This window comes from Toxotes jaculatrix, chromosome 5 (genome assembly GCF_017976425.1).
Source record: "Toxotes jaculatrix isolate fToxJac2 chromosome 5, fToxJac2.pri, whole genome shotgun sequence".
Taxonomy (NCBI): Eukaryota; Metazoa; Chordata; class Actinopteri; family Toxotidae; genus Toxotes; species Toxotes jaculatrix.
The window spans coordinates 23,517,014-23,540,734 of NC_054398.1; the positions used below are offsets into that span (position 1 = coordinate 23,517,014).

A 23,721-nucleotide genomic window follows, 5' to 3' on the forward strand; every position below is an offset into this window, starting at 1 on the left:
ATTAACATCTACTCAAATGAACAGATTCCAGTACAAAAGTACTGTCTGTATGCATGTCACATATTAACACTTGACAACCAAAGCAAGGGGACTTGCAAGACTTTCAAATCTAACAAAGAAACTGAACTGCAAATCTATTTTCATTTCTTTTTTCTTTCTTTTTTTTTTTTTTTTACCTTAACATGAAATAGTGAATATGTTTACAGTTTGTTCTTCAATGCACAATACTGTTTATTTGTTTGTTTGTTTTTTTGGTTTTTGGATATTTCAAATATCAAAACACAAACATCAAAGTGCCATAAAAAAAGTGAAACTGGGTGAACACAACTAGAAGCACAGCTGAGTGAGTGACTGAGTGAGTGGATTAGTAATATTTCAGTAGCATTTGCTGTACATTAGGAGCAGATCTGCTTCGACCTGAGACGTCCATCGTTAATTTTAAACTTGCAGCCTCTACGCAAGTGTTAATCTCTCAGTTTATGATGCTAATCAATAAGTAACACACACAGTTCTTGGGTGATTATTGATTTAATACTGTCACTGACTAATTAACTATAAATTGACCATGAATGTGATTTTTCTTTTTTAAATAAACCACCTCAGGAAATTTGATCCACATCTGGAGATGTGATGTATTGTGGATGTGAATACTGCAATCACTGTCACAGTCAACAGCCATTTCCTCAGGAGCAATAAAGTGTCTCCTTACTCTTTCACTAAACACTAATTTTAAACTCTTTTTGTTCTTTGTTTATAACATCCTGTCTGTCAATGAGGGCGTCTCCTCCGGCTTTGAGATCACATCTGTTTGGCTGCTAAACTGACTGACTAAGATGGTTCATTGACGGATTATGTCCCACATGACATGAAATTCAATGTATCTGATCCCTCTTCTGTTTTGTGTGGATCTGCATCAGTGCACCATACTATATTTTTCTACATTAACCCACAGAAACAAAAACCTGAGGGTGTGTTGGCACAAAACTTCAACCCGATTTGGCCAAATGTAGCCAAACGTGCAACTTTGTAAAAGCTGGACCACGATTTCACACACAGGTTCGGTAAAAATAAGGATTTGTAGATAGTGGGATGTTTGCACTTCTGTTATTTCCTACTACACATATGTTTTACCAAAGTGAATACTGTCATCCTTAATGTTGCCCTCTAAAAGCAGTTCAAACAATCTGTATTGTAGAAAATGTGAACTGCAAGAAAATACTGGGAATACTGTAGCACACACAGAGGAACATCTTGAGATTTTTAGTCTATTATTTTTTCCTCAACAAACACAAAAACTCAACAAGAAAAATAATCAACCAAAAGCATCAATATATCCTCTAAAGATAATATATATGTTCTGGTGTCCTGGGGGGGCGGGGTCAAGTGTTTGGTTATAGGGCATGTGCAAGCTGTTAAGTGGAGCTTATGTACATCACCAGCCATGGGTCTTGGAGGTTCAACGTTCCAGGTAGAACTGATCTAGGATCAGAGTCCAGGCAGCACCAACTGATACAGCAGCAGTATTGTTACCCCTGACCTCTGACACAGGGATGAGGGATTCACCAGCTTTGATTTAGCCAGTAGGTAGGATAAAAATCTGACCCCAGCAATAAATATGAAATACTGTCGTTTCTTGAAGCGGTCACAGATTTGGTTCAGGTGGAAAAGATGAGTGATCAATTCAGGAAACGAAAAAAAAAAAGGTGATTTGCGAGGTTTACTCAATCTGGGGGATGGTGACAGTGGTTAGGGGTAACATCTCCCACCCACAACCAGCCAGGGTTGGGGTGGTGAGGTGCTACTCTGGTGTTTGCTGCCCCCTAGGGCTGAGAGCAAGGCAGTGCAGGTGTGGCTCAGGAGGGAGAAGGGAAAGAGGGAAGAGGAGGCAGGAAGGAGGGAGGAGGTAGAAAGAGGAGGAGGAAGAGGACAGAGGTGGGTACCGCGTGAGGCTACTCATCGCAGCCCAGGAGCTCCATACGCACGGTGATACGCTCGTGCCACTCCCACGGCAGAATGCGGACATATCGGCCGTAGAACGGCGGCTCAAAGATGTTCTTTTTGTGAACATTGTTGTCGCTGTTGCCTGGGAAGATCTGGACAGAGAACAGCAGCCAATCAAAACAACAAACTTCATATCTGCAGTTAAACTAAAAAAAATCGAGATAACAAAATATTTTTTATGTTGCTTGCTTCCTTAATGATTCTCATACTCAAGTTTTCTTCAGGAGACAGCTTGTTTACTTTCCCCCATCATTTTGTCAAACAAACAAGATTAACTGTCACTCCAATTTTTAAACATTTTCCTTTAGACCACACAAGTAAAACAACCCTCAGGAAAAGCCTATATTTGTACTTTTCATACAAATTCCATCAAGGCATTCTAAATCAAAGATAAATTTAATTTCAATGAAGTAAATATCTCTTATGCTGTATTTTCCTCTCAGATGTATTTTTGTTTAACTGTACCAATAATGCATATTAATATGCCCTCATGATGCTGTGTAAACTCTTTGAATGCACTTCAGCCACACTGTTATTTAATTACTAGATTTTTCAGGTGCTGTTTTCTCTCATTCTGCCTCATGTCCTGTCCTGTAGTGTTGTTTAGTATGTCCACAGGGATCAATTCATTTCTTTTTAAGTTTTTCTGACTCAAACTTTGTGACCATGTTTCTGGTAGCTGAACTGACCTTGTCCACCTTTGTGGTCTCGTCCTTCACGATGGTCCAAGACTGTCCATCATCGCTGTGAGCCACTTTGAAGGCCATGACAAACTGGATGGAGCCAAAGTCTTTGGCCCCCTGTGTGATGATTCCTGTGATCTTCTTTGGAGACTGGAGGTCCACCTGAGGACACAGAAACAGCTTCACTTTACAAAAGCAGCATTGGAAAAACTCAGAAACAACCTGTAGCTCTGTCTTGTCCTCCTCCACGTACCTGCAGCCACTCAGATCGGTTGTTGGTGGCAGCGGTCCAGGCATTTGTCTTGCCCTGCTTGTCCAGCCGGGCATAGTGAGGATGCCAGGTGAAGGCCTCGATGCCCCAGGTGCGGAAGGTGCTGGAGGCTGTGATCTGGCGGTCAGACACCAATCGGGACTTCATGCCCATCGGCTCTGAACAACCTGAAGTGTTTGAATACACTGTGGAGGTGAGACCAGGCAGAGGGACAGAGAAAGAGACAGAGAAAAAGAGGGGTGGAAAGAGAGAGAGAAAGAAAGTATGATAGACAGGGGACGGACATGAAGCGGCCCAGGCCAGCCAGTGACGTGAAGCAGCAGACACACCCACAGATGATGATGGTGGATGAGAGCAGCAGATACAGTGGGCAGAGGTACGGCATAGAGGTGAACATGCAGCCATAAACAAGCAGTTCTGGGTTCAGCTGAGTTAAAATGGTGCGACCCAACAGTGCACTCTACCGACTGTGGTTAAAGTTAATCAAGCTCACATTATTAGGTTATATGGTGATCCTTCACAGGTTTGCAGTTTACAGTATTCTTATATCCTCTGTATCATTTCATATATTCAGCACGAACAGATCGTCCATCCTGAAGTAGAAACAAACCCGTGGAGCTCACTGTTTAATCTATAAAACAGACTTCTTGATGAGTGTGGTTTAGTGAAGCAGCAGATAAACAGAGGGTGAAAGCTGCATGAAAAATGTTCAGAACTTCAGCTCTACTGTTGCTGTCTGGCACCATGTAGAATAGCTGTTTAAGCAACATCCGTTCCCATTTTCCTTACATCACACTTTCCAGAACTTCATAACGAGCATTTTGCAGTGAAGCAAATTTCTCTGTGTTTACCAAAGAACCAAAAATCATCCAAACTACACATGCTGGCTGTGATCTCCTGCCAGACTGACAGGTGACCTTAAAACAAGACAAGCTGAAAAATAAAGCAGTTTTGCAGTCATGCACAAACTGGGAAGCACAGATGACGGGAGAACAGACATTGATCTGACAAATGAGACAACCATCAAGAGAGATGAACATTCAACAGTGTAATGAGGCCAGCGAGTTCCAAAAAACCACACTGGCTTATGATAAAAGGAACAGCACAATGAACAGACAATTTTTTTTGCAATACAGACAACTTAAAATAACCTAGTATTTCGTTTGCCTGCTGGGGTGATGATTAATTTTCATATGATTAATAAGACCAATGTGTTCTCTGTATTAAAAAAAAAGTCTCTGAATCATCAGCATCTGATGTAAGTATGCTGGTGTTATTATAGTAAAATATGGCCATATGGTTTTGATAAGAGCTTCAAGGATCATCTTGGAATAGACTCATCAGTGTGTGTGCATCTGTGTTCAAAGTTACTGAGTGATGCAGTCCTCTGAGTAACATCCTTTGAAGTATGATCAATCACTGACTCTGGGACTGAAAATAATTAGTGAGGAAACATAGGAGATAAATGCTGGGGAAAAAAAATGATTTCCCTTCCAGGTAATAATTTTTCCCACCTGGAGTCTGAATAATTTAATCTTGTTTCAGTAACTAACAGACATCAGTAAACTGAACACAGTTTGTGGATGTACATGCAGCATGTGTATGTTGTATGTTCTTTCTTGTGTAAGTTTACCATTGAGCTCGCAGCCCACCAGCTCCATGCGCAGGGTGCAGGCCTTGCGACACACCACAGGGACAATGCGGATGTACTGAGCAATGATTGGGGGGTCAAACAAGTTGGTCTTGGTGCCATCGTTGTCCACGTTTCCCACAAATACCTACAAGAGAAGGACGGGTTAGCAAACCTCATCATATTTACTGTTATTGACTGGTTATTTTATAACTGATAATACATATCATTTGCAGCAGTATATCATTTTATTTATAGTAAATTCCAAGCACATTGTGATTACTGTAAACTGTGGGATGAACTAAAGCACATACATTTAAAAAGTATTTTCCTTGTTGACATTAATGTGTTTTGGCTGCCAAATATTAAAATATGTCACCGGGGACAAAAAGCTGCTTAAAACAGTAGGCTGTAGGGCATTCTGTTGTGCTGCAGTGTGTCTCCTCACATGGTCCTTTCTCTGTCCCTCTGTTCTGTACATGGTGTATGTCTTGCCGTCCAGGCTGGAGGCCACCTTGAAGGCCTTAATGAACTCAGCTGTTCCCATGCGACTGGCACCTTGAGTCACGATACCTGTGAAACGCATTTTCCTCTGCATGTTGACCTGGAATTTTGGAAAAAGTGCATACATTGAGTTAATTAGGTTTCAGAAAACAGAAATCCAATCCAACGGTTCAACTGAAATGTCAGGTGTTATAAAAATCAATAAAGGTAATATCAGGACTTTAAACAGTTTTCAAAATATCAAAAACACAGCCTGAACAAAAAGCTCCCCAAACTGTGAAATGTCATTAATAAAGGTGACAAATTAATCAATAAAATTTTTTTAAAAATGATAAAAAATGAATCAACTTTTGTGTCTTTGAAATAAATCTGTTCCAAATCGTTATTGCACAATAAAAAAAAGTATCTCTAGCCTGACATAACTGGCAACAAACTTCAAATTTCTACAAAAACCAATGGTTTAAGACCTCAAGGCTGTTAAACATCCCCAGCTACTTACTGTATATATCAGCTTTGATGTCTGTTACAATCTACTTAATTCATTTGGTGTTTATCTACAGTAGCACTGATCTCACCTCTATCCACGGGTTCCTGTCATGTGCAGCAGCACTCCAGGCGTTAACCAGTCCCTTGTTGTGGAGGCGGGAGAGCTCAGGTCCCCAGCGCTGCAGGCCCAGCAGGCTGTAGCGGACTGATGAGCATGAGATCTGAGACTCAGCGATGCCTCCTCCCTCCATGCCAAGCAGAGAAATACAGCCTGTGAAGGAGAGGTGGGGGGAACATTTAAATGTTAGCATTTAAATGTTATGTGGCCGTAATGCTAATGTTTTTTTGCTAACATACATGAATTCAGACTGACTGTAGAGAAGAATGGTGAGTGCAGATACTAACAAGAAAGAGTAATGTCTGAGAACATGTTCACATACTGAGAAAGGTACTCAGGGTCTAATATACATTCACTCAAGAGTCTTGTTCGTGCTAAACCTTTACTGAGCTGCTGCGTAAACCATAAAATCATTAAGAATGCAGAGCTCTGAATCAGCTTTATTGAACAAAGTATTGATTCTTCATTTGGGCCCAGGCTATATACTGCCCACTGATCATCCTAAAACGCAGCAGTTTGGCTGCTTTCCCAACTCCATCATCTTTAGTGTCTCCTTCAGTTGCACTTCCTTCAATTACTATGTATTACACCAGCAATAGCACACCATTTCGTTTATTCATTTTCTTGTCTCCTGAGGAAATGTAAAAGTAAAGAGGAAACACATAACCTCATTACATCGGTTATGATCTCAAATCTCAAAAAGATTAATTGATCACATTATGTCTTTTTTTAGCCATCTGGCCCACATGTGAAATCGTGTTGTTGTGGCGTGCTGACCGGTTACACTTACGCAGCTGGCAATGTTTGCCCACATAAGGGGAAGGGCAGTGGCATTTGAAATCTCCGTCCAGGTCCCTGCAGGTGCCACCATTCTCACATGGCTGGCCGGCACAGTCGTTGACGTCTACAGAGAGATAAACCACATCATCACTTACTGTAGTTAAACATAAACAGATTGCTGGTCAACTTCAATCAGCCAGTCTGGAAGTAGATCATTGTTAGAAGAGTGAGTGACAGTCACGTCATGCTTGAGAATTAAGTTTTGATATTTCTCTAACTGTCTGACACTGAGGTTAGTTGAAGCCATGCCAACAGGACTGGAGCTGTTGCAGAGAGAAGACTAGAGACAGCAGATCGTCTCTTATCATTAGACAGTAAATTCAGCCTTGATGGTATTAAAGAACCAGCTGCACCAGGAGATCATGTGGTCAGGATGTGAAGTGAATAATGGAAGGGCCCTGAGAATAGATGTGTTTTGCTGGGCGTGTGTGAAGATTTCCCAAACTCTCCATGATACATTTTAGTTTCAAAGAAGAGTCGAGTATCAAGAAGAACCATTTAAGTTCAATGCCTGTTTAATTCCCTTGTAATTCTTTGTATAACCTCTTGATGGCACCCTCACCAACACTTTCTGTCCAGCTCAAAGGCTGCGTTAGATGAGTCAGAGAGGAAAACGAATCAGCACAATGTAACGGCAATAAACTCAAACTCCTTTTCATCTCACATCCACAAGACCTGTCAGTGTGACTGAACCAACTTTGAACACACTGTATTTTGACCACATACACAAGGAACAAGGTCCACATTTAGCTTGTTGTACAGATGACTGCACACCAAAAGGGGAATTTCAGTCAATCTCGGAAGCTTTAATCCTTAGAAGTTGTTATTATGGAAGAAAATACACGCAAACAGCCCAGGCACACTGATGTGTTTCTAACCAACAAACACACACACACACAGCAGTATCTTCCTACCCACATGCTCTTTCCAGAAATAGCTCTGTGTCCAAACATTCATTTTCACACAGTCACAGGAGGAATACAGTAATTCTGAAATGTGCATCCACAAAATCTGGATAACGAAGTCCACAGTTATGACATTTCTGTCTCTGGGAGCTCACACTAAATCACATAAAACAGACTATTTCTAGTGGCAGCAGTGGCTGAATATTTTAAACATCAAGCTCTCTACACTTTGTAAATAAGCTCTTTGATCAATTTACTGCTGTGGCACAACGTGATAGCTGCTACCTGCCTGTATCCACATACACTGATATGTTCATATTATCAGGGTATCCTCAGGTTTCAGTGGGAGAGTGTATAAAAGACTCCTTAAATCTAACCTTTATAAAATTATATAACTGAATCAAAAAACAGGGAATGACAAAGAATAAAATATATCATTTTTGAAAATCCCAACTGGTACTAAAACATGTGTTTGTGACCAAACATAGTCAAAGTTAAATTTAAAAGCCCGCTGTTTTAAGAAGACAGATAAAAAGATTCATCAATCACTGGTCACTTCAAGGTGGATAAGAACTCTGATATGTAGTAACTGAATTAGTTTATAAAGCATTCAGAAATTCAGACTTTAGAGACTCTGTCTGACGTACTGACCCCCTTACCACTGTGTGTCACAACAGCCAACCACATGTTTTTACCTTGTAGTATACAGACCAGCATCTGAGATGTGTCAGAGAATAACACACCTACCAGGGATCTGTATCAGTAATTGATGACAGACTGATGGAAACTTTGGTCAAGTCCTGAAGTGTGTCAGCTGGTGGCCCTCTCTCCAGTAAGAGGATTGGGCAGCAGAAGGACCATACAGCCTGGTCAGCTTCAGGCTCTAATCCATTTATCTGACAACCAGATTGGGGCAGGGGTGTCGGTGGAGGGAGGAGCATGAGGATCGTGCACCATCCCTGAGACAGGTAGAGAAACAGGTGGGTGCACTAACACTGCAAGGATTTGTAGGTTTGTTTACCACCCAGGCTGCACTTGTGGTGCTCTGATTAACTGTAACCAAGACAAACAGATAGAGCTGCTTCAGGATAAAGACCTTACAACTCTAAAATGTCAACTAAGAAAAACAACACTTGCCTCTAATCAGCTGCTACATATGTTAAAGTGTCTGCTATCACCACACTGTTTGCATATACATATAGATTTCAGGGGCAGAGCATATGCATGGCCTATGTCCAACAAACCCTATTGCTTATAACAGAAACAGCACACTACCACAATATTTAGCATCAATATCTGTCTCAGCATGAACCGAAAACCAATACAAATCTCATGTGGCTTATTTGAAACCAGACCCCGATCAATGCAAAGCCAAGGTCAGCTGGCAGTGGATATGGTGATCAGCAAAGCTTTCTATGTCCAGAATATGTGCTGCTGCCAGCAGGATTTGGGCCTAGATAAAGGTGCCAGCCTGCGTCTGACGGCCCAAACCTACTTTTGTAATGCTGCGCAAGAAGAGCGGATGGTGTCGTGCAATGAGTTATGTTCTCCAAACCTCACAGCGTGAGGCCTAAGCCCACAAGGTATTCAAACTGAGCTTTGAAACCAAGCCATCTGTGATTTTTACGGTTCGACAACAACACTTACCTACAAACCCAAAGAGCAGTAACTGTGTGAGGAGTGAAACTATGAAAAGTTAGTTAAGAAACTTTTGCTCAAAACTATGCTGAAGAGCTAAATTCGTGGAATAATTGTTATCAACCTTCGACTTTTTAGACCCAAAATCTGCAATGGGACTGCTGCACAGTAGTAAGTCTGTCTCTTTCCAGCTACTGACAACATGAAATAAGGAAATAACATATTTTTTAATCACCACTCCCACTGTTGCCCTGGTACAGCAACCAAGGAGGGTGCTCTAAAGGCATTATGGTCACCAGACAGAACCACAACGGCATTATGAAATGAAAAAACTCTGAAAGGTTTCCAGATGTGTAATTTGTTGTGCCTGTGGACTGGACTAGCTGAAGTACACCAGGGAGCGACACAGCAGGGCCCAGAATAGCCTTAAGTCGGATCATTGCCAGGGTGTCTCTCTCTGCTGGAAGGATGCAGAGCTCTGAGCTGAAACTCCTGATGTCATAAAGTATATTTACCGAACATATGATTTAAAGTTGTGTGTCTAAGCTCACTTTGAATAGATCGCGGCATGGTGACATCAGATCCTATGCACTGGCAACTGATAGTTGTGGTTCTTAAAAATGCAAGTTCTTCTTCTTTATTGCAAATGTACATAATGACCTGAAAGAAGATCTTAGTCAGAAAAATAAACTGTCATCAAACTGACAAAAGTCATGACTTCATGTTCTTGTGGCCTGGATGAATAAAAGGGAGTCTTAGAAGTTAAGAACAATGGATTTCCCCTTGCTGAACACCACATGGTTACATATTTACACAAACGTGGTTACTGTAGTTTCTGAAGGATTTCAAGCAAAGTGCTCAACTGCCAGCGGAATAGTCTGGTCGAAAGAAGAGTTGCAGATGTGAATACACAGCACTTGACTTTATGAAGAATACTAGAACGCTAATGATAAAGAGTATACTCGCTTTAGTATCTATTCTGAATCAAATCAATATTATTTCATAATCTTCTTCTACAAAAAAGATGGAAATTCAGAACTCAACATCCACCAAGTCTGGATAAAAGCCCACAAAACTGCTTTCTGCAAGAAGATTCCTCTAAATTTAAAGGAATGTAAGAGAAAGTCCCAGTTTAACATGAAATATCATTTTAGGTTTTTTTTTAGTTTTAGGTTCATTGTGATAACAGCCCTTATTAGTCTGTTGCTATTCACCTGTGATGGTTCAGCTTCTCCAGTCAAAACACCTAACAGCTGCTTCTGTTACTTAAGATAATGTCGTGATTTCAGGTAAGCAGAACTAATAATCCAATCCAATCTAGCTTGTTTAAGGCAAGCAGCAGTAAACCGCGGAGTGCATGCCAGGCTTAGTCGGATCTGTGACAAACGCATGTATATATCATATATACACGCACTCCCTGTACTCCATAGGGGGCATGGAGCCCAGTCTGCCCACACAACCACATCCTGGGAGGAGCTGAAAGCTCAACAGAGAGAGCAGCACACCCTCTGGCGACTTCCAAGAAGCAAATAACCGCCTTAATCTGTTATGAAAATCTGGGATTTAGAGACTGTAAGCAAGAAAAAGACTCTCTGAAAAAGACTCCCTCACTGTTTCCATCCATCTGCTTTGGTCCAAAGTGAACAGCCATCGACATTGCTCTCTCTCTGCCTTCTCTGTATCTCCTTATTACCCCACACACACACACTCACACGCACACACACACACACACACACTCACACTCACACACACACACACACACACACTCTTTCTCTGCAACCCAGGCTTTTAGGCCAATTTTCCCGGACAGTCAGAAGTGCTTCAGTCAGACTTGAGTGGTGAGTGTGACATTGTCAGGAGGGCAGACTTAATTCATCGTTCCGCCTCCACATTTACTTTTTCGCCCGGCAACAGTAGCAGCGCTGACGTTGCGAGCGCTCAGCGTGGACCGCCACTTTCTGTTGGTTAGACTGGCGCGAGGGATAAACCATGTGTGTATGTGTATGCTAAACAGTCTGTATATGAGATCATGAGCTGTGTGTGGTTGTTCATGTGGGATGTGCAGCACACACGTGATTAAGCTTTCTCCAGTAGAGAATTTTTTTGCTCCCTTGATCGGTTTCTCAGAGGAACTGTAGTCATATAGGGTGAAATACTGTATATTCAGTAGTGAAATAATACATTTGAACTACATACTAATAAAAAACTAATTTGTTCTTGTTTTGACTTCTTTCCAATAACTGACAGTAAACCTTAAGGGACAGGATGGTGCTATTTTCAACACTCTATTCTATTCCCAGCTAGTCCGTCGTCCACTTGTTTACTGCTGCATTCTCTATTTATATTTTTATGGATGCAGTAATCTGTGTGAGGACAACATAGTTTTCTACATCTGGCTCCAGTTTCTCAACACCTACTTGTCAGGCTCTACGTTTGGCTGTTTTCTGATCAGTTCATCCTCTCATCACATGCTCACACGCATCCTCATGACTGACCAGTGAGAGGACAATATTCTTCAACTTCTTAACCAAGCGCTGTCCCAAAATATCTGTCTCAACATGCGCTTCCATGTGTGAAATGAGTGCGAGAATGCTAGTTAAATGTTTAACAACACTACGCCTCCCCAGGTTCACCACAGTCACTGGTTTTCCACAGCCCATCTCCTTCTCTGTTTCACACAAACCATGGGAGCTGGCTGTCATGGTCCTCATTCCTTGCCCACACACGCACACACAAATTAGAGAACACTTAAACTGTCACAACACAGTCATCAGTAGCTGTGAATAGTGGGGTTCCTCCCTGACCCGGCGGTCCTCAGAGGGGTTCTCATAACCAACACTGTCAAATAAATTCCCCTCATCACTATCCTTGAGGCATTATCTAATTGGTGTAAATGCCTGCTCCGCAGAGGGCTCTGACCCTGGCAGCTAACTTACAGCACCTGCCAAAGGACTTGTGAATGTACGGATTCTGATGAGCTGGGAATTGCGGTTCTCAGGGGTAAGACAGGAAACACACAGACCAATAACTTTTGTTATTAGCTGATGTTTTTTTTAACAGTTTTTTTTTTGTTTGTTTTTTTGTTTTTTGTTTTTGTTTTTTTTGTTTTGTTTTGTTTTGTTTTTTTTAATCGGTCAAGTGAGAAGATTTAGAGAGTAAATATGGACTGGGGAAGACTGGATTAAAATAGATGCTAACCTAAAAACAACTTGAAAAAACTGTATGAAGAGGCATTTGTGTAGTTTGTCTAAGCTCTGAGGCATGTGGGAGTTTAACAACAAATCTTTTAGTATGAAAGGACGTCCTCCAGTCAGGGTGGGTGAACTGATAAAAAGGTGGCGTATCTAATGCTGACCTGATCTCACTGCTGCTTTTGCTGCTGGCCTTGACTTAGAAACAAGGAGAGATAGTGCTGACCTTAGCGGTTCCCTGTCTGGGAGTGAGTGTGTATGTGTGTGCATGTTGAGTATATGTATGTTGTGTGTGTGTGTGTGTGTGTGTGTGTGTGTGTGTGTGTGTGTGTGTGTGTGTGTGTGTGTGTGTGTGTGTGTGTGTGTGTGTGTGTGTGGGGGGGGGGAGTTAGTTGAATTCCTCTGCTTCCACATGCAGGCAGAGGGACAGAGAGCACCTGGATCCAAGGAGGAAAAGAGTCTACAGCACACAACACACACACATATATATATATATACACACACACACACACACACACACACACACACACACACACACACACACACACACACACACACACACACACACACACACACACACACACACACACACACAGAACATTCTCTCCTCACGTCCCAGTTTCACTGTTACCTTTTTGTGAAATTAAATCTGCCCCTTGGACACCTAGGATAAAATGGCATACATGATCAAACACAAAATGGACTTAGGCTTTTCCTAAAAGTCCCACTTGATTCCTGCTAAATTAGTTCTTTCTGCACACTTGGCCACTGTTATTTTGCCGCCTTCTCGTGCAAACAGTAGCCATCTGTCTCTGTCTGCAGGGCTGGAGGCAGTCGGAGGAACGCAGCACATGTTCCCACTGTTGTTTCTCTTTCTTGGGCTGATCCTGCCTGAATCAACCTGATCTGAGTGACGTGTGAATGAAGCTCCCATAAGGACGACAGCTGTCTGTCTAGTGGCCAGCACTCGCAGCAGCTGTCCAAGTTAGTGTGCCAGGTTGGACACACAAACAGGGACCTCTTTAGACTTGCCAATTAATTATACAGCAATGCATAAGTAAGGTTGGTAAAAGAAGGACACTAGCATATTAGTAACACTGACACTTAATTTGGTGCACTGCTAGTTTTCTTGAAATGATCAAGACTAATGATTATGATTCATAATTGTTTTTTCAATACCTCAACACTCTTAATTACACTTTCAATAAAGTTCAAAAAGCAAAAACAGATGTTTTGTTGATTCAAGATGGTGCCTAAGATAAACGTACTGATCTTGACATTTTATAATGCTGTTTTGTGATTCTTTCAGTATTTATTCATTCATAGTCAAACTTTCTATAATTTTTTTTTACACTGCAGTGGTGGCTCAGGATCTTTAAAATGGCCAGCCAAACTGTAGATAGACAGAAAACCTGTAATCTGGCCAGAACAAGAATACTTACAAATAAAATCACAGAGCACATTTCCATGGATCATTTTATAAATATCCAAATATGACACAGTGGATATGATCTATAATTGAGTCAGAACCAGACTATTACCCCCAGTCTCAGATTTATAATACAACACTATAAATAAAACACTGGTAGTTACTCAAAAGCTATTGATAAAATCCTCATAAGACTGCTAAAGTGGGAGCACAGACTTACTGTTCTGGCAGTGGACTCCTTCAAAGCCCGGCTGGCACTTGCAGACGTACTCGCTGAAGACGTCACCTCGGCGGGAGTGGCCTGTCACCTCGCAGATGGCATCATTCTTGCATGGATTGGGGTTGCAGGGCCCTTTTGGAGAAGAAGAAAGACAAACAAGAGGAAGGAGGCGAGAGCCAAGTTAAACAGAGGTTGAGCAGTAGTGTGTATTTAAACCTCTAATAAATATTTATTTTTCAGGAATTGGATCAGTGTGAAGGACAGAGTTGATCCACTTACATTTTAGAAAACACAATTCATCTTTTGGATCCACATTGGTTTAAGTTTTACTAACCTGCTTTCACTTAAAATTACTGAATATTAAGCTTTAGATCTCCAACAAGCGACTAATTTTTTTAAACCAGATCATACTAAGCACCAGTAAGGGATTAACTGGTCTATACTGTTACTGTCGAATCAGCAAATTGGAAAAAAAAGAGCTCTGATCTGAGACTCAGGGGCATGGGCTTACCAGTCTCAGTCTCATTGCACGTTTCTCCAGAGAAGCCATCAGGGCAGATACAGATGAACGGAGCTCCTGCTCCAGTCACACAGGTTCCACCGTTACTGCACACATTCACCTCACAGTAATCACCTGCAGATAAACATGGGAACGACAGGTTGAGTACTACAGTAAAGAGAAATACTGTAAAAGTAAAATTGGTTGTGAATCCAACTGTGGTTTGTACTCTTTATTTCACATCCATAAATGCCTGAGAGGGCAGCGTTTCCTGTCAACAGTTATCTGACATTTCCAAGCCCATATTTCAGGACAGGAAGAGGACGATCAGATACTGCAGCAGTTGTGGTTGTGCAGTTGGGTCATAGTGGCCTAGTAGCTTTTTAGCATTAAAACCAGCTATATGAAAGTTTTCAATAAAAAAGTGTGAAACATGTTTAGACAGAATATCAGCTAAGATCATGTTTGCCTTCATTGTTAAATCTGTCATTCCATTGCCTTGTTGTGCAGCTGAATAAAGAGTCAACACCCTGCTGCAGGTTGGATGTGATGGTCTGAACAGCTGAGTAAGCCATCACTACATTGTAAACACAACACAAACACCGGATGCTTCCACCAGCTTCACTGCTGCCCGGCCTGAACCTGACAATCTGGCAGCTCTCTGGGCACGAGGGAAATCACGTCAGTTACCACTGGGCGTAGAAAAAAAGGAAACGAAAGGCATGTAGTGGTTTTCAAAAGCAGAGACTGAATGAGCTATGATTTACTGTGAAAGAGCTTTATTCCAAAAGATCTCTAACAAAATAATAAATATCACAAATTGAAACTGTGAAGTATGAAAATTTCAAGTAGGTACCATAGATGCTAATGAAATAGCAAAACTAAAGGCTCTATAAATGATTTTAACAATAAACCACATATAATTACAGTTTTCTGCACATGGATTCATAGCACTACGGAAATGAACTTTTAAATTATACCCTTATATACTCATTATGTCACTTAAAATATGGAGGAAGTAAATAATTGGGAGCCTTTTAACACCCGAGAGGATAGGGATGGCATTTCCAAGTTAACACTTATCATTTGGATAATTGTTGAGGAAATTGAGGTTGAACCCCAAGTGTGAAACTGGTGGTTTAAGAGCTACACTGTCTGCCATACAGGCTGAAAACAAGCTCTGACCCCATTTTTTCGCTGTTTCAGTGGGGTAACTCTTCCCACCTCAAACAAAGCAGACCCGTGGGAGCAGATAAATACTTTTTTTAGACTTCTACAGGAAAGAAACGTACTGTTTTAGTCCTGCTGATGGTGTAATTCTCAGAGACCACAAGGCCACGGCTGGAAATGGCATTTCAGACTTCTAACTTCCTGTGCATTGCTGTGTCCTCTCCATCTTTCTATCTATATATCACAAACACACACACACACATCTTCCCTTGTTCTTTGAAGGATTAGAGCACTCGAGCACTTGAGTAGTTTATTCAGTGTGCACTCTAGCTGTCAGTGGAGCACTGTGGAAAAACTAACTGGTCTAATGATCATGAAGGATAAAAAACAAACAAAGAATTATATTATAAATTAATATATTACAGTTTGTGGATTGCAGTTCTATTTTTAACCACTAATGGACAAAATCTGGACCCCATTAATTATCCATTAGCAACAGAGGAGCTGTTGGGTAATTTGCGTCACCACTGAGGGAAGAGGGAGAAAGGGAAAGAAAGAGATCCACTTTGCCAACATCCTGTTTGTCTGTTTATCCACTGAACTGCACTTCCCATGGATGTCCAGTGTTATCAGTGCAGTATCCAGTGTGACGACCCTCAAGTTCACATCTCATGGGACTGTCAGGCACCAGGCTTGGCTGGCACCGCCAACACATTCCTATCCAAAAGTTGCTGCCTGTTTATCTTTAGGGCAGGAACACAACCTCCGTTCCTTCACTGGCAGACAGCTCCCTTCAGGAAACCGAAATAACAACGCTGAACAAATGACCTTCTGAGAAATTAGTAAATTTAATATTTCACTGGAACAATCTGACTGATGAATTCACAATGTTTAAGATAGAAATAAAGAGAGGAAATGGAGAGACACTCCACTTAATTTAACTGTCTCTGTTAATGTCACTTGTGGTCTGCCCTGACTGAAGTGTAATTTACTTGAGGCACTGCCTGGGTTTACTGAGGAAATGAAATTAGTGATGTATTAGTCAAGGTGGCCAGCAAAGAGACAGTGGTCCAACCACCAGAGCCTCCTTGAAAATCCCCAAAGTGATGACACTGTCTGTGAAACCACATCAGTATAGAAATTACATGGTAATGAAGAAAACAGTGCTTATATTTTCCCCTGATTCACACCCATCCAATATCTAAAATACGATGAGATTGGAGCAGGTTTTGCATTGCACAAGAGTCATGAGACACATTAAAAATAAAAACTGACTTTTAATTCAACCAATTAACCAGTTAAAGAAAATATGCAGCAATGCATTACATGATTTCTTCCCCACATTAAATGTAAACTGTGCCGCTGTTTCAGAGGAAACCAGAGACTTGTTCTTCTCCATTATCTACATGGACAGCTGTTACTGATAAGAGTAAGTTTATATATCAAGGTAAACTTGTGGTTGTAGTTTCAGTTTAGTTTACTGAGAAATCCATGACGAAAAACTGGCTTTGATTTCACCACTTCTAACTGACTCACCACAGTTTAAAGGGTCTGTTCACTCATATTTCAAAACAAAATAAAACAAGACATATTTCCTGACAAACCTCTAGTGGCATCTAACCTAGAGAGTTTTGGTTTTATGTGTTTATGTTATGAGATGTCTCTGACATTTTTGCCTACATGTCAATACAGTGCTGGGGAATGACATTTCCTTTGTGGAATTACATTTTCAAAATTCAACAGTGACATTTCTTTCCAGAATTATCATCGCTGGTACACAGCTTTTACTGAAGTGACTGACAAGAAAACTGTTGACAGACACAGAAATGTTGCTGTTTTCAATTCCCACTTTTACGTGCTATAAGCACCACAAACAAAACCCCATTCATCCCCACTGTGTTTCGGAGGCAACAGAAATCTCAGGGATGTATATCTAATAACCTGGGCAACAACAAGTATCTGCATTGCTAGGAACTGTAGATGCAGGTGAGAAATGCTTTTTGGGTAAACCAACTCTTTAAGCTGCTGCAGCTGCCTGTGTGAGGAAAATTCCCAAAACTGATCGGTTATCCAGAAACGCATCAAGTATGGGTGTAACACTTAAACTGCCCTCTGTATAAACTCTGTTCATGCTGCATGTGCCTGAAAAAGGCTGTTGCTGAGGTAGTGATTCCTAAACCCCCTTTTTAGAAACACAGTGAAAACAAGCCTTGGCAAGTTGTCCTGATATTCTATTAAATGTGGGCATGAGCCTGTGAACATAGGCTTAATTACAATTTATCTGTTGTTTTCATTATATAAAATGTGCTGATTTCCTCTCTCTTAAATCACAATAACTAATAAATCTTCTAAAAAAAAAAAAAAAAAAAAGCATTAAATATACAATTGCCCAAATTACAAGTACCCAACAAAGTGCCCAACTTTAACTTAACCGCAGTGACAGATTAGGAAGGTATGTGGAGTTATGTTTGGCAGAACAAGCCATTTCCACAGGGCATTGTGCTTTTCTCACTCCTTATGAGTCATGGTCTGTACCTCTCCCATGATGCCTCAGCCCAAGAATGAGGTTCAAATACCAGACCAAAAACACAGGGCAGTTAAAGCCAACAACACATAATGATTCAGTACCCAGTGAGACCCACCAACAAGAGGGTGTATGTGATTCTGACAAAGCTTGAGTCTCAGATATGAGGACACAGCTGGGGCTGGCTATTATATCAAATCATGTAGCAATATCTTTAATGCAAACATATCAAAAGATATCAAATATTCTATAACAACAAATTTAGGTATTTTGGCACCTCAGCATCTCGTAATTTGATCTGATGGCAGCAGCTACTTGTACTTGTGCATACTTCCCAACCAGTAAAGCAAGCCTGTACCGACAAGTGTCAGTACAGTCAACTGTCAACTATTTTCCCCTCTGTACATTAGGTTTAACCAGTTGGCTAAGTGAGCTTTCAGAAAACCAGACTCATATCTTATGTGAGTGCAGTGACTGTTGTTTTGCTGCAGGGGGTTTGGTTTGGCATTAGTGACCATGACAAGTCTTGTGTTTACTTCTTGGAAAGAAATGAGCAGCAGCACCACACAAGGCTCTCACGTTCCCTGTAGAAGCTTCACAGGAGAACTACAAGTTAACCTGCTGGTGCTGGAAGGATCTGAGTGACACTCTTGCCCTCTGACCATATTAGATCCTAGGTGAATGGATAAGAAGGAAACAAACCCTTTCACAGAACCTGCTCTATTAAGTCATTTAAGGGCTCTGCGTCATTGTTATGAAGATTGGGGGAGCCATTTCAGGACACAAGCGAACTCTCTGAGGACACTTACTGCGGCTCATATTAGAGAAACAATTACTGGTCACGGAGATAAAACAGCACTTCAGAGAAAAATTGCCTTAAGTGAGCAAGTGAATCTTAATCAGCTTGATGCAAAACAAAATTGTTTCTAGGGGCTGGTGTGTTTTAGAGAGGGTTCACTGACAAAGCCTGTTATTTGCTGCATTAGGAAAATACACACAGTGCACGGCCATGGGCAAAAAGCTCTTTCATCTGAATTACTCTTATCAAAGATGACATGGAGATCAGCAGCGCAAAAAAAAAGAACTATGAAAAGAGGCGGGTTTGTTTAAATTGAGCTAACAAAGTCAAAGCTGTAATGACTCCATATGTCCACTCCATACCTGCTGATTGTGTATGGGCTGAAGAAATGCACAGGAAAGGATACATATGAATGAATGAATACGAATATACTGTATGTCTATGTGTGTGTGTGGTTACGTCAGAGCTCTGTGTCCCGAGGTCTGAAAACAGTCAGCGCTCTGCCCTCTGCTCTGTCACGCACACACTGCCATGCTGGAGCATATAGGCTGGCAGGCAAGTGTGGGAATTCAGTGTTCCAGAAAGCAAAGAAGAGACCCCTATGTGAGGCGCACACACACACACACACACACACCACACACGTCCAGTCCTTGTTAAAACCGTTAAGGATGTACTGGAGCATAATAAGAAGGCTTGAGACCTGTGGAGTGCTAATCAAATCTGATGACCTGCCACTGCCAAACTGCACTACTGAGTGCTGGAGCAGTGAGGAGAAGGGAACCTGGACATGTGTAACAGGAAGTGGATTTATCAAGGTCGGGTCTACTTGAGTCCTTAAATAACCCAAACCTTTTCAGAATGAAGATCAGCAGGGCTCCAGCTGCAGGTGAGCTTCCTGTAATCTGCAAGTGCTACTCCAGAGCAGCACAACCATCTGCTGCTGCTCCAAAAAAATAAAAAACAACGATAGCCAGCTGCTAAAAATACATTTGAACGTCACGCACACTCAAAAGATTAGAAAACAAAACAAAAAAACACACACACAACAACTGAAATAGAGCCTGAAGTAACGTTACAACAACAGTCTAAGCTGAATGGAGTTGTGTCTGTATATCAACATGGTTACCCCAGTCAGATGAACACAAAGATCTTGAGTAAACACGTCTTGTTCTTGGACTCAAGTAGGGAGGATTTTGTCCTTGGCTCAGTGTTTAAACTCACATGACACCGTGTAAAATATTCAACATGGCAGATTGGAAAGTGGGGCGAGAGACACTAATAAAGTGGCCCAAATTAGAAGATACTCCATATTGCAATGAAACATTGATTAAGGAAGCTATTCAAAATTCAGTTGGAAGAAAAAGAGCCCATCCTGTCCTGTCCTGAGGGATTTGATGGGAGAAGTAATAATAAAGTCATCAGTGCTGAAGAAGACAGACGCCTGAAGGGAAGACCAAACACAGGCAGATGGTACGAGCTCAATTTGACAATGAGACACACGCAACTTTTTCCTCACATGCATTCATAAACTTTCTGACACAAGAACTCAGGGTCTACATACTCAAGCCAAAAAAAAAAAAACATTCAAGGCTACAACAGTCATTTCATTATCCATTTTCATTTCATTATTGATTAGTGATTAGAGTTTTTGCTTGAAAAATTGCAGAAAAAATTAACTGATTATCAACAAAGATTTGAAGATGAATAATTACTTAATGATTAACTGACTGACTGTTTCAGCTTTTCTAATCCACTTTTTGGTTTTGTTGTCATGAGGTTTTGAAGTTTGATATTGATTCTGGTATTTTTAAAGTATCTGATACCGGATTATATTGTACCAATATCTAATATCTAATTTCATCTCTAGCATTCTCAGTCCAAAAGGAGTATCTATTGTTTTCCAGAACCTTGCTCCTTTCGAGGCAGAAAGTCCTATAAAACTCTGACTGAGCCACAGAACCTGTTCAGTAATAAGGCGGCAAAAAAAACATGCAACAAAAATTACCAAGTGTGTAATTCATCAATTTGTCCATCATATGACCCTAATTAAAACACACAAAACAGTCATTGCATGATATGACGTTGGAGTCACATCCATCACATTAGCAGGAAATTAAATTCCTGCTTAAGTGAGTCCAATAACTGCCTGATATATTGGCCATTAAACCCTATCTTACTCCCACAAGCAAATTTGCTCTAATTCTAACTGCAAAGTGTTTCTGTGCACCTGCCTACATCCACAAATTATACACACATACACACACACACAGAGTCACTCCTGCCACGCCATTGGCCGAGCATCTGGCTATATTTAGCCCTGGTTCACTCAGCTGCCCTAAGTGGTCTTGTGAGTACAGACTGCCTCAGCCCTGACACAGAACACCGCTTTCCACTTCTCTACCCTCAGCAGCTAACGGACAGCACAAGTGAGCTACAACCTGCTGAATAGGGTCTAATCAGGTAAAACACAGGAAAAAAAGCTCCTCCCCTCAGCTTTTATTCTGCCCTGTAAACATTCGGCATGACACAGCAGCAACAAGTCCCGCTCCAACCCCCCACCCCACACCACCCCCCAAGCTCCCTAGTAGTGTGGAAAGGTCTCAGAGAATGCTGTTGTGGGTGGAAGTTCACTGGCATGTCTGTGTTGGCGGCTGCATCCGGAAAAGTGACTCAACGTTGTGGTCAGGGCAACCACACCTATTCTCCACGGCTGTCCCGTCCCTAAGCCTCAAGGAACAAACATGCTGGGATGTATGCCTCTGTTAAGGCTGCAAATCATTTCAGTTTCAATTAAAACATAAAGATATTAAAAGGACGTTTACTTAAGTGATGCACCAGGGAAAATGTAGCAGCCTGTCTCTCATGCAGGTCTGCATGAGCATGTTACAGGACATGGAATGAAAATACAGACCAAATCAAATCAGTTATCAATTTTGGCTGCCCAAAAATTAAATTAACATCTCCAAATTTACAAAAAAATAATTCACATATAGAGCTGAAACAATTATTATTAATCAAGTATTTGATCGGCAGAAAAATTATTCGTCAACTATTTTGATCAGACACTAGTTTGAGCTAATTACTGAACTCAAAATAACAAAAATGTTTGTTCTTTAAATTTTGCACCTTATTCTTTATTTGATTATTTGACTATTTTTATACTTTTGTTTTCCCAAGTGCACCATGGGGAACGCTCCACCAATTTCGATGTGCAGTCCACATGTACAATGACAATAAAGACTATTGTATTGTATTCTAATCAACAGTCAAAATAATCCTTAGTTGCAGTCCTCGTCACATGCTTCTGCAGTATTGTGTGCTGTCTAGTCTAATGTTTTTGTCAACACAGTGGATCGATACATGCATTGAGAAGCATGTCCACACAGCTCAGTAAGGATGCAGTGAAATATAGTGTTTGTGGTCTTAACAACTACAGGAGGTTAACAAGGATTTCATAAGAAGGCATAATGCTGCATTCAGAATCAACAAAATGATTCACAAGCAAAGGGGATTACTTTTATCACATGTCTAATGTAATACAACTTACCGTGTGTTTTAGTTTTGACTATTTTATACAACACTTTCCTCTACATTTTTCTAATGAATCTTTGAAAGGCTGAAAAACGCCTGACCTCGTGTAACGGAGCACTGATCCCTAAGGCTGAGAGGATAAGTCAAAGGTTGACTGTTTGTCAACTCTAAAGAGTCAAAAGTGCAAATGTTTCTCTTGACAGGAAAAACACAATCTGTCTTTCACATTTCACCAACCCAAGTTATGAATTCTCCTCTTTGTCAACGTGCAAGGAGTGGAACAGGGACATTTTCACATTTGGAAAATACATCATCATACCAAGGAAAACATTTGTGTGACATGTGATGCCTTCCGCTAGGCCTGTGAGCACAAATGAAGGCTGCAAAATCAGGCCATTTTACCCTTTGTCCATCGGCCTAAATGTGTTTGATGCATAGAAATGCAAACAAAGCCAAGCGCCAGTGGCATGAGCTTAACACTGGAGAAGTATAATAACCAGCCTGCATGTGTCGTGCTTCTTAAAAGGGTCACTGTGTACAAAATTGCCCTTAGGTAACCATACATTCTGACTTAACAACCGGCCAACAAAACTTGAAAAACATGCACAAACCTCGACTAAAAAAGAATTTCTTTTCTAATATCTTATATTATACGATGGACCATGACATCCAAAAGTATAAGCTTGCCGTTTCAGAGCAAAGCAACGACTCAGTCCCCACATTCCCACACGTCCTGTCCATTTATTCAAGGATCGCTTGAACTTGTGCACCTACAAATGCCCACCGCTCTGTTACTCCGGTGATGAACTGACGGTGCCACTACTATGCCAGGCTGAGATTAAATCATCACATACCAAACACACAAAAAAACATTTCAAGTGAGTAAAACTAAAAAAAGAGAGAGAAAGAGCGCCAGAGAAAAAGACACGGAGAGAGAGAGAGAGAGAGACACACACACACACACACACACACACACACACACACACACACACACACACACACACACTTTACAGCTAAACCACCAACTCAACTCAAACAGCAGCGGTCCGGGGACGTTAACGGCGGCGGTTTGAACTGTAAACAAACACAAAGAGGCAACTTACCGTTCACCCCCAACACCAGGCAAGCTGCGAAAAGTTGCAGCCCGAGGAGAAGACGCATGTGCTCCTTCATGCCTGCTGTTTTTGTCGGAGGTTGAGTGGCTGTAGTTGGCTGAGTTTAAGAGGACACCCGGTCGGTTCGAGGACAGCGGCGCTCTGGACGCTGTTGCTATCGAGGCTCG

General features: G+C 41.3%; 1 protein-coding gene across 3 annotated transcripts; it reads right to left on the bottom strand.

Annotated features, from left to right (window-relative positions):
- Positions 1-92: 92 nt before the first annotated feature.
- Positions 93-23,721, bottom strand: mfge8b (milk fat globule EGF and factor V/VIII domain containing b). Of its 3 annotated transcripts, XM_041039397.1 has the most exons (12): positions 23,543-23,721; positions 14,428-14,550; positions 13,917-14,048; positions 12,899-12,931; positions 6,484-6,597; positions 5,665-5,846; positions 5,034-5,189; positions 4,589-4,733; positions 2,938-3,122; positions 2,788-2,846; positions 2,691-2,753; positions 1,958-2,093 (listed from the first exon to the last, which is right to left on the bottom strand). In XM_041039397.1, the coding sequence occupies exons 1-11, from the start codon at positions 23,610-23,612 to the stop codon at positions 2,717-2,719; spliced, it is 1,236 nt and encodes a 411-aa protein (XP_040895331.1). In that variant the 5' UTR covers positions 23,613-23,721; the 3' UTR covers positions 1,958-2,093; positions 2,691-2,716. The 3 variants fall into 3 exon arrangements, with proteins under 3 accessions (XP_040895329.1, XP_040895330.1, XP_040895331.1); XM_041039395.1 differs by having other exon boundaries at positions 93-2,093; positions 2,691-2,846; XM_041039396.1 differs by lacking the exon at positions 12,899-12,931 and having other exon boundaries at positions 93-2,093; positions 2,691-2,846.

What these genes read in the sequence shown, in the direction of transcription:
- mfge8b (XM_041039395.1), bottom strand. Translation starts at nt 23,612, where the DNA reads ATGAAGGAGCACATGCGTCTTCTCCTCGGGCTGCAACTTTTCGCAGCT. An exon ending in AGGAGTCCACTGCCAGAACA is followed by an intron (nt 12,932 to 13,916) that starts GTAAGTCTGTGC and finishes ATTTTATCCTAG; the next exon opens with GTGTCCAAGGGGCAGATTTA. An exon ending in GGGCAAACATTGCCAGCTGC is followed by an intron (nt 5,847 to 6,483) that starts GTAAGTGTAACC and finishes TCTCCTTCACAG; the next exon opens with GCTGTATTTCTCTGCTTGGC.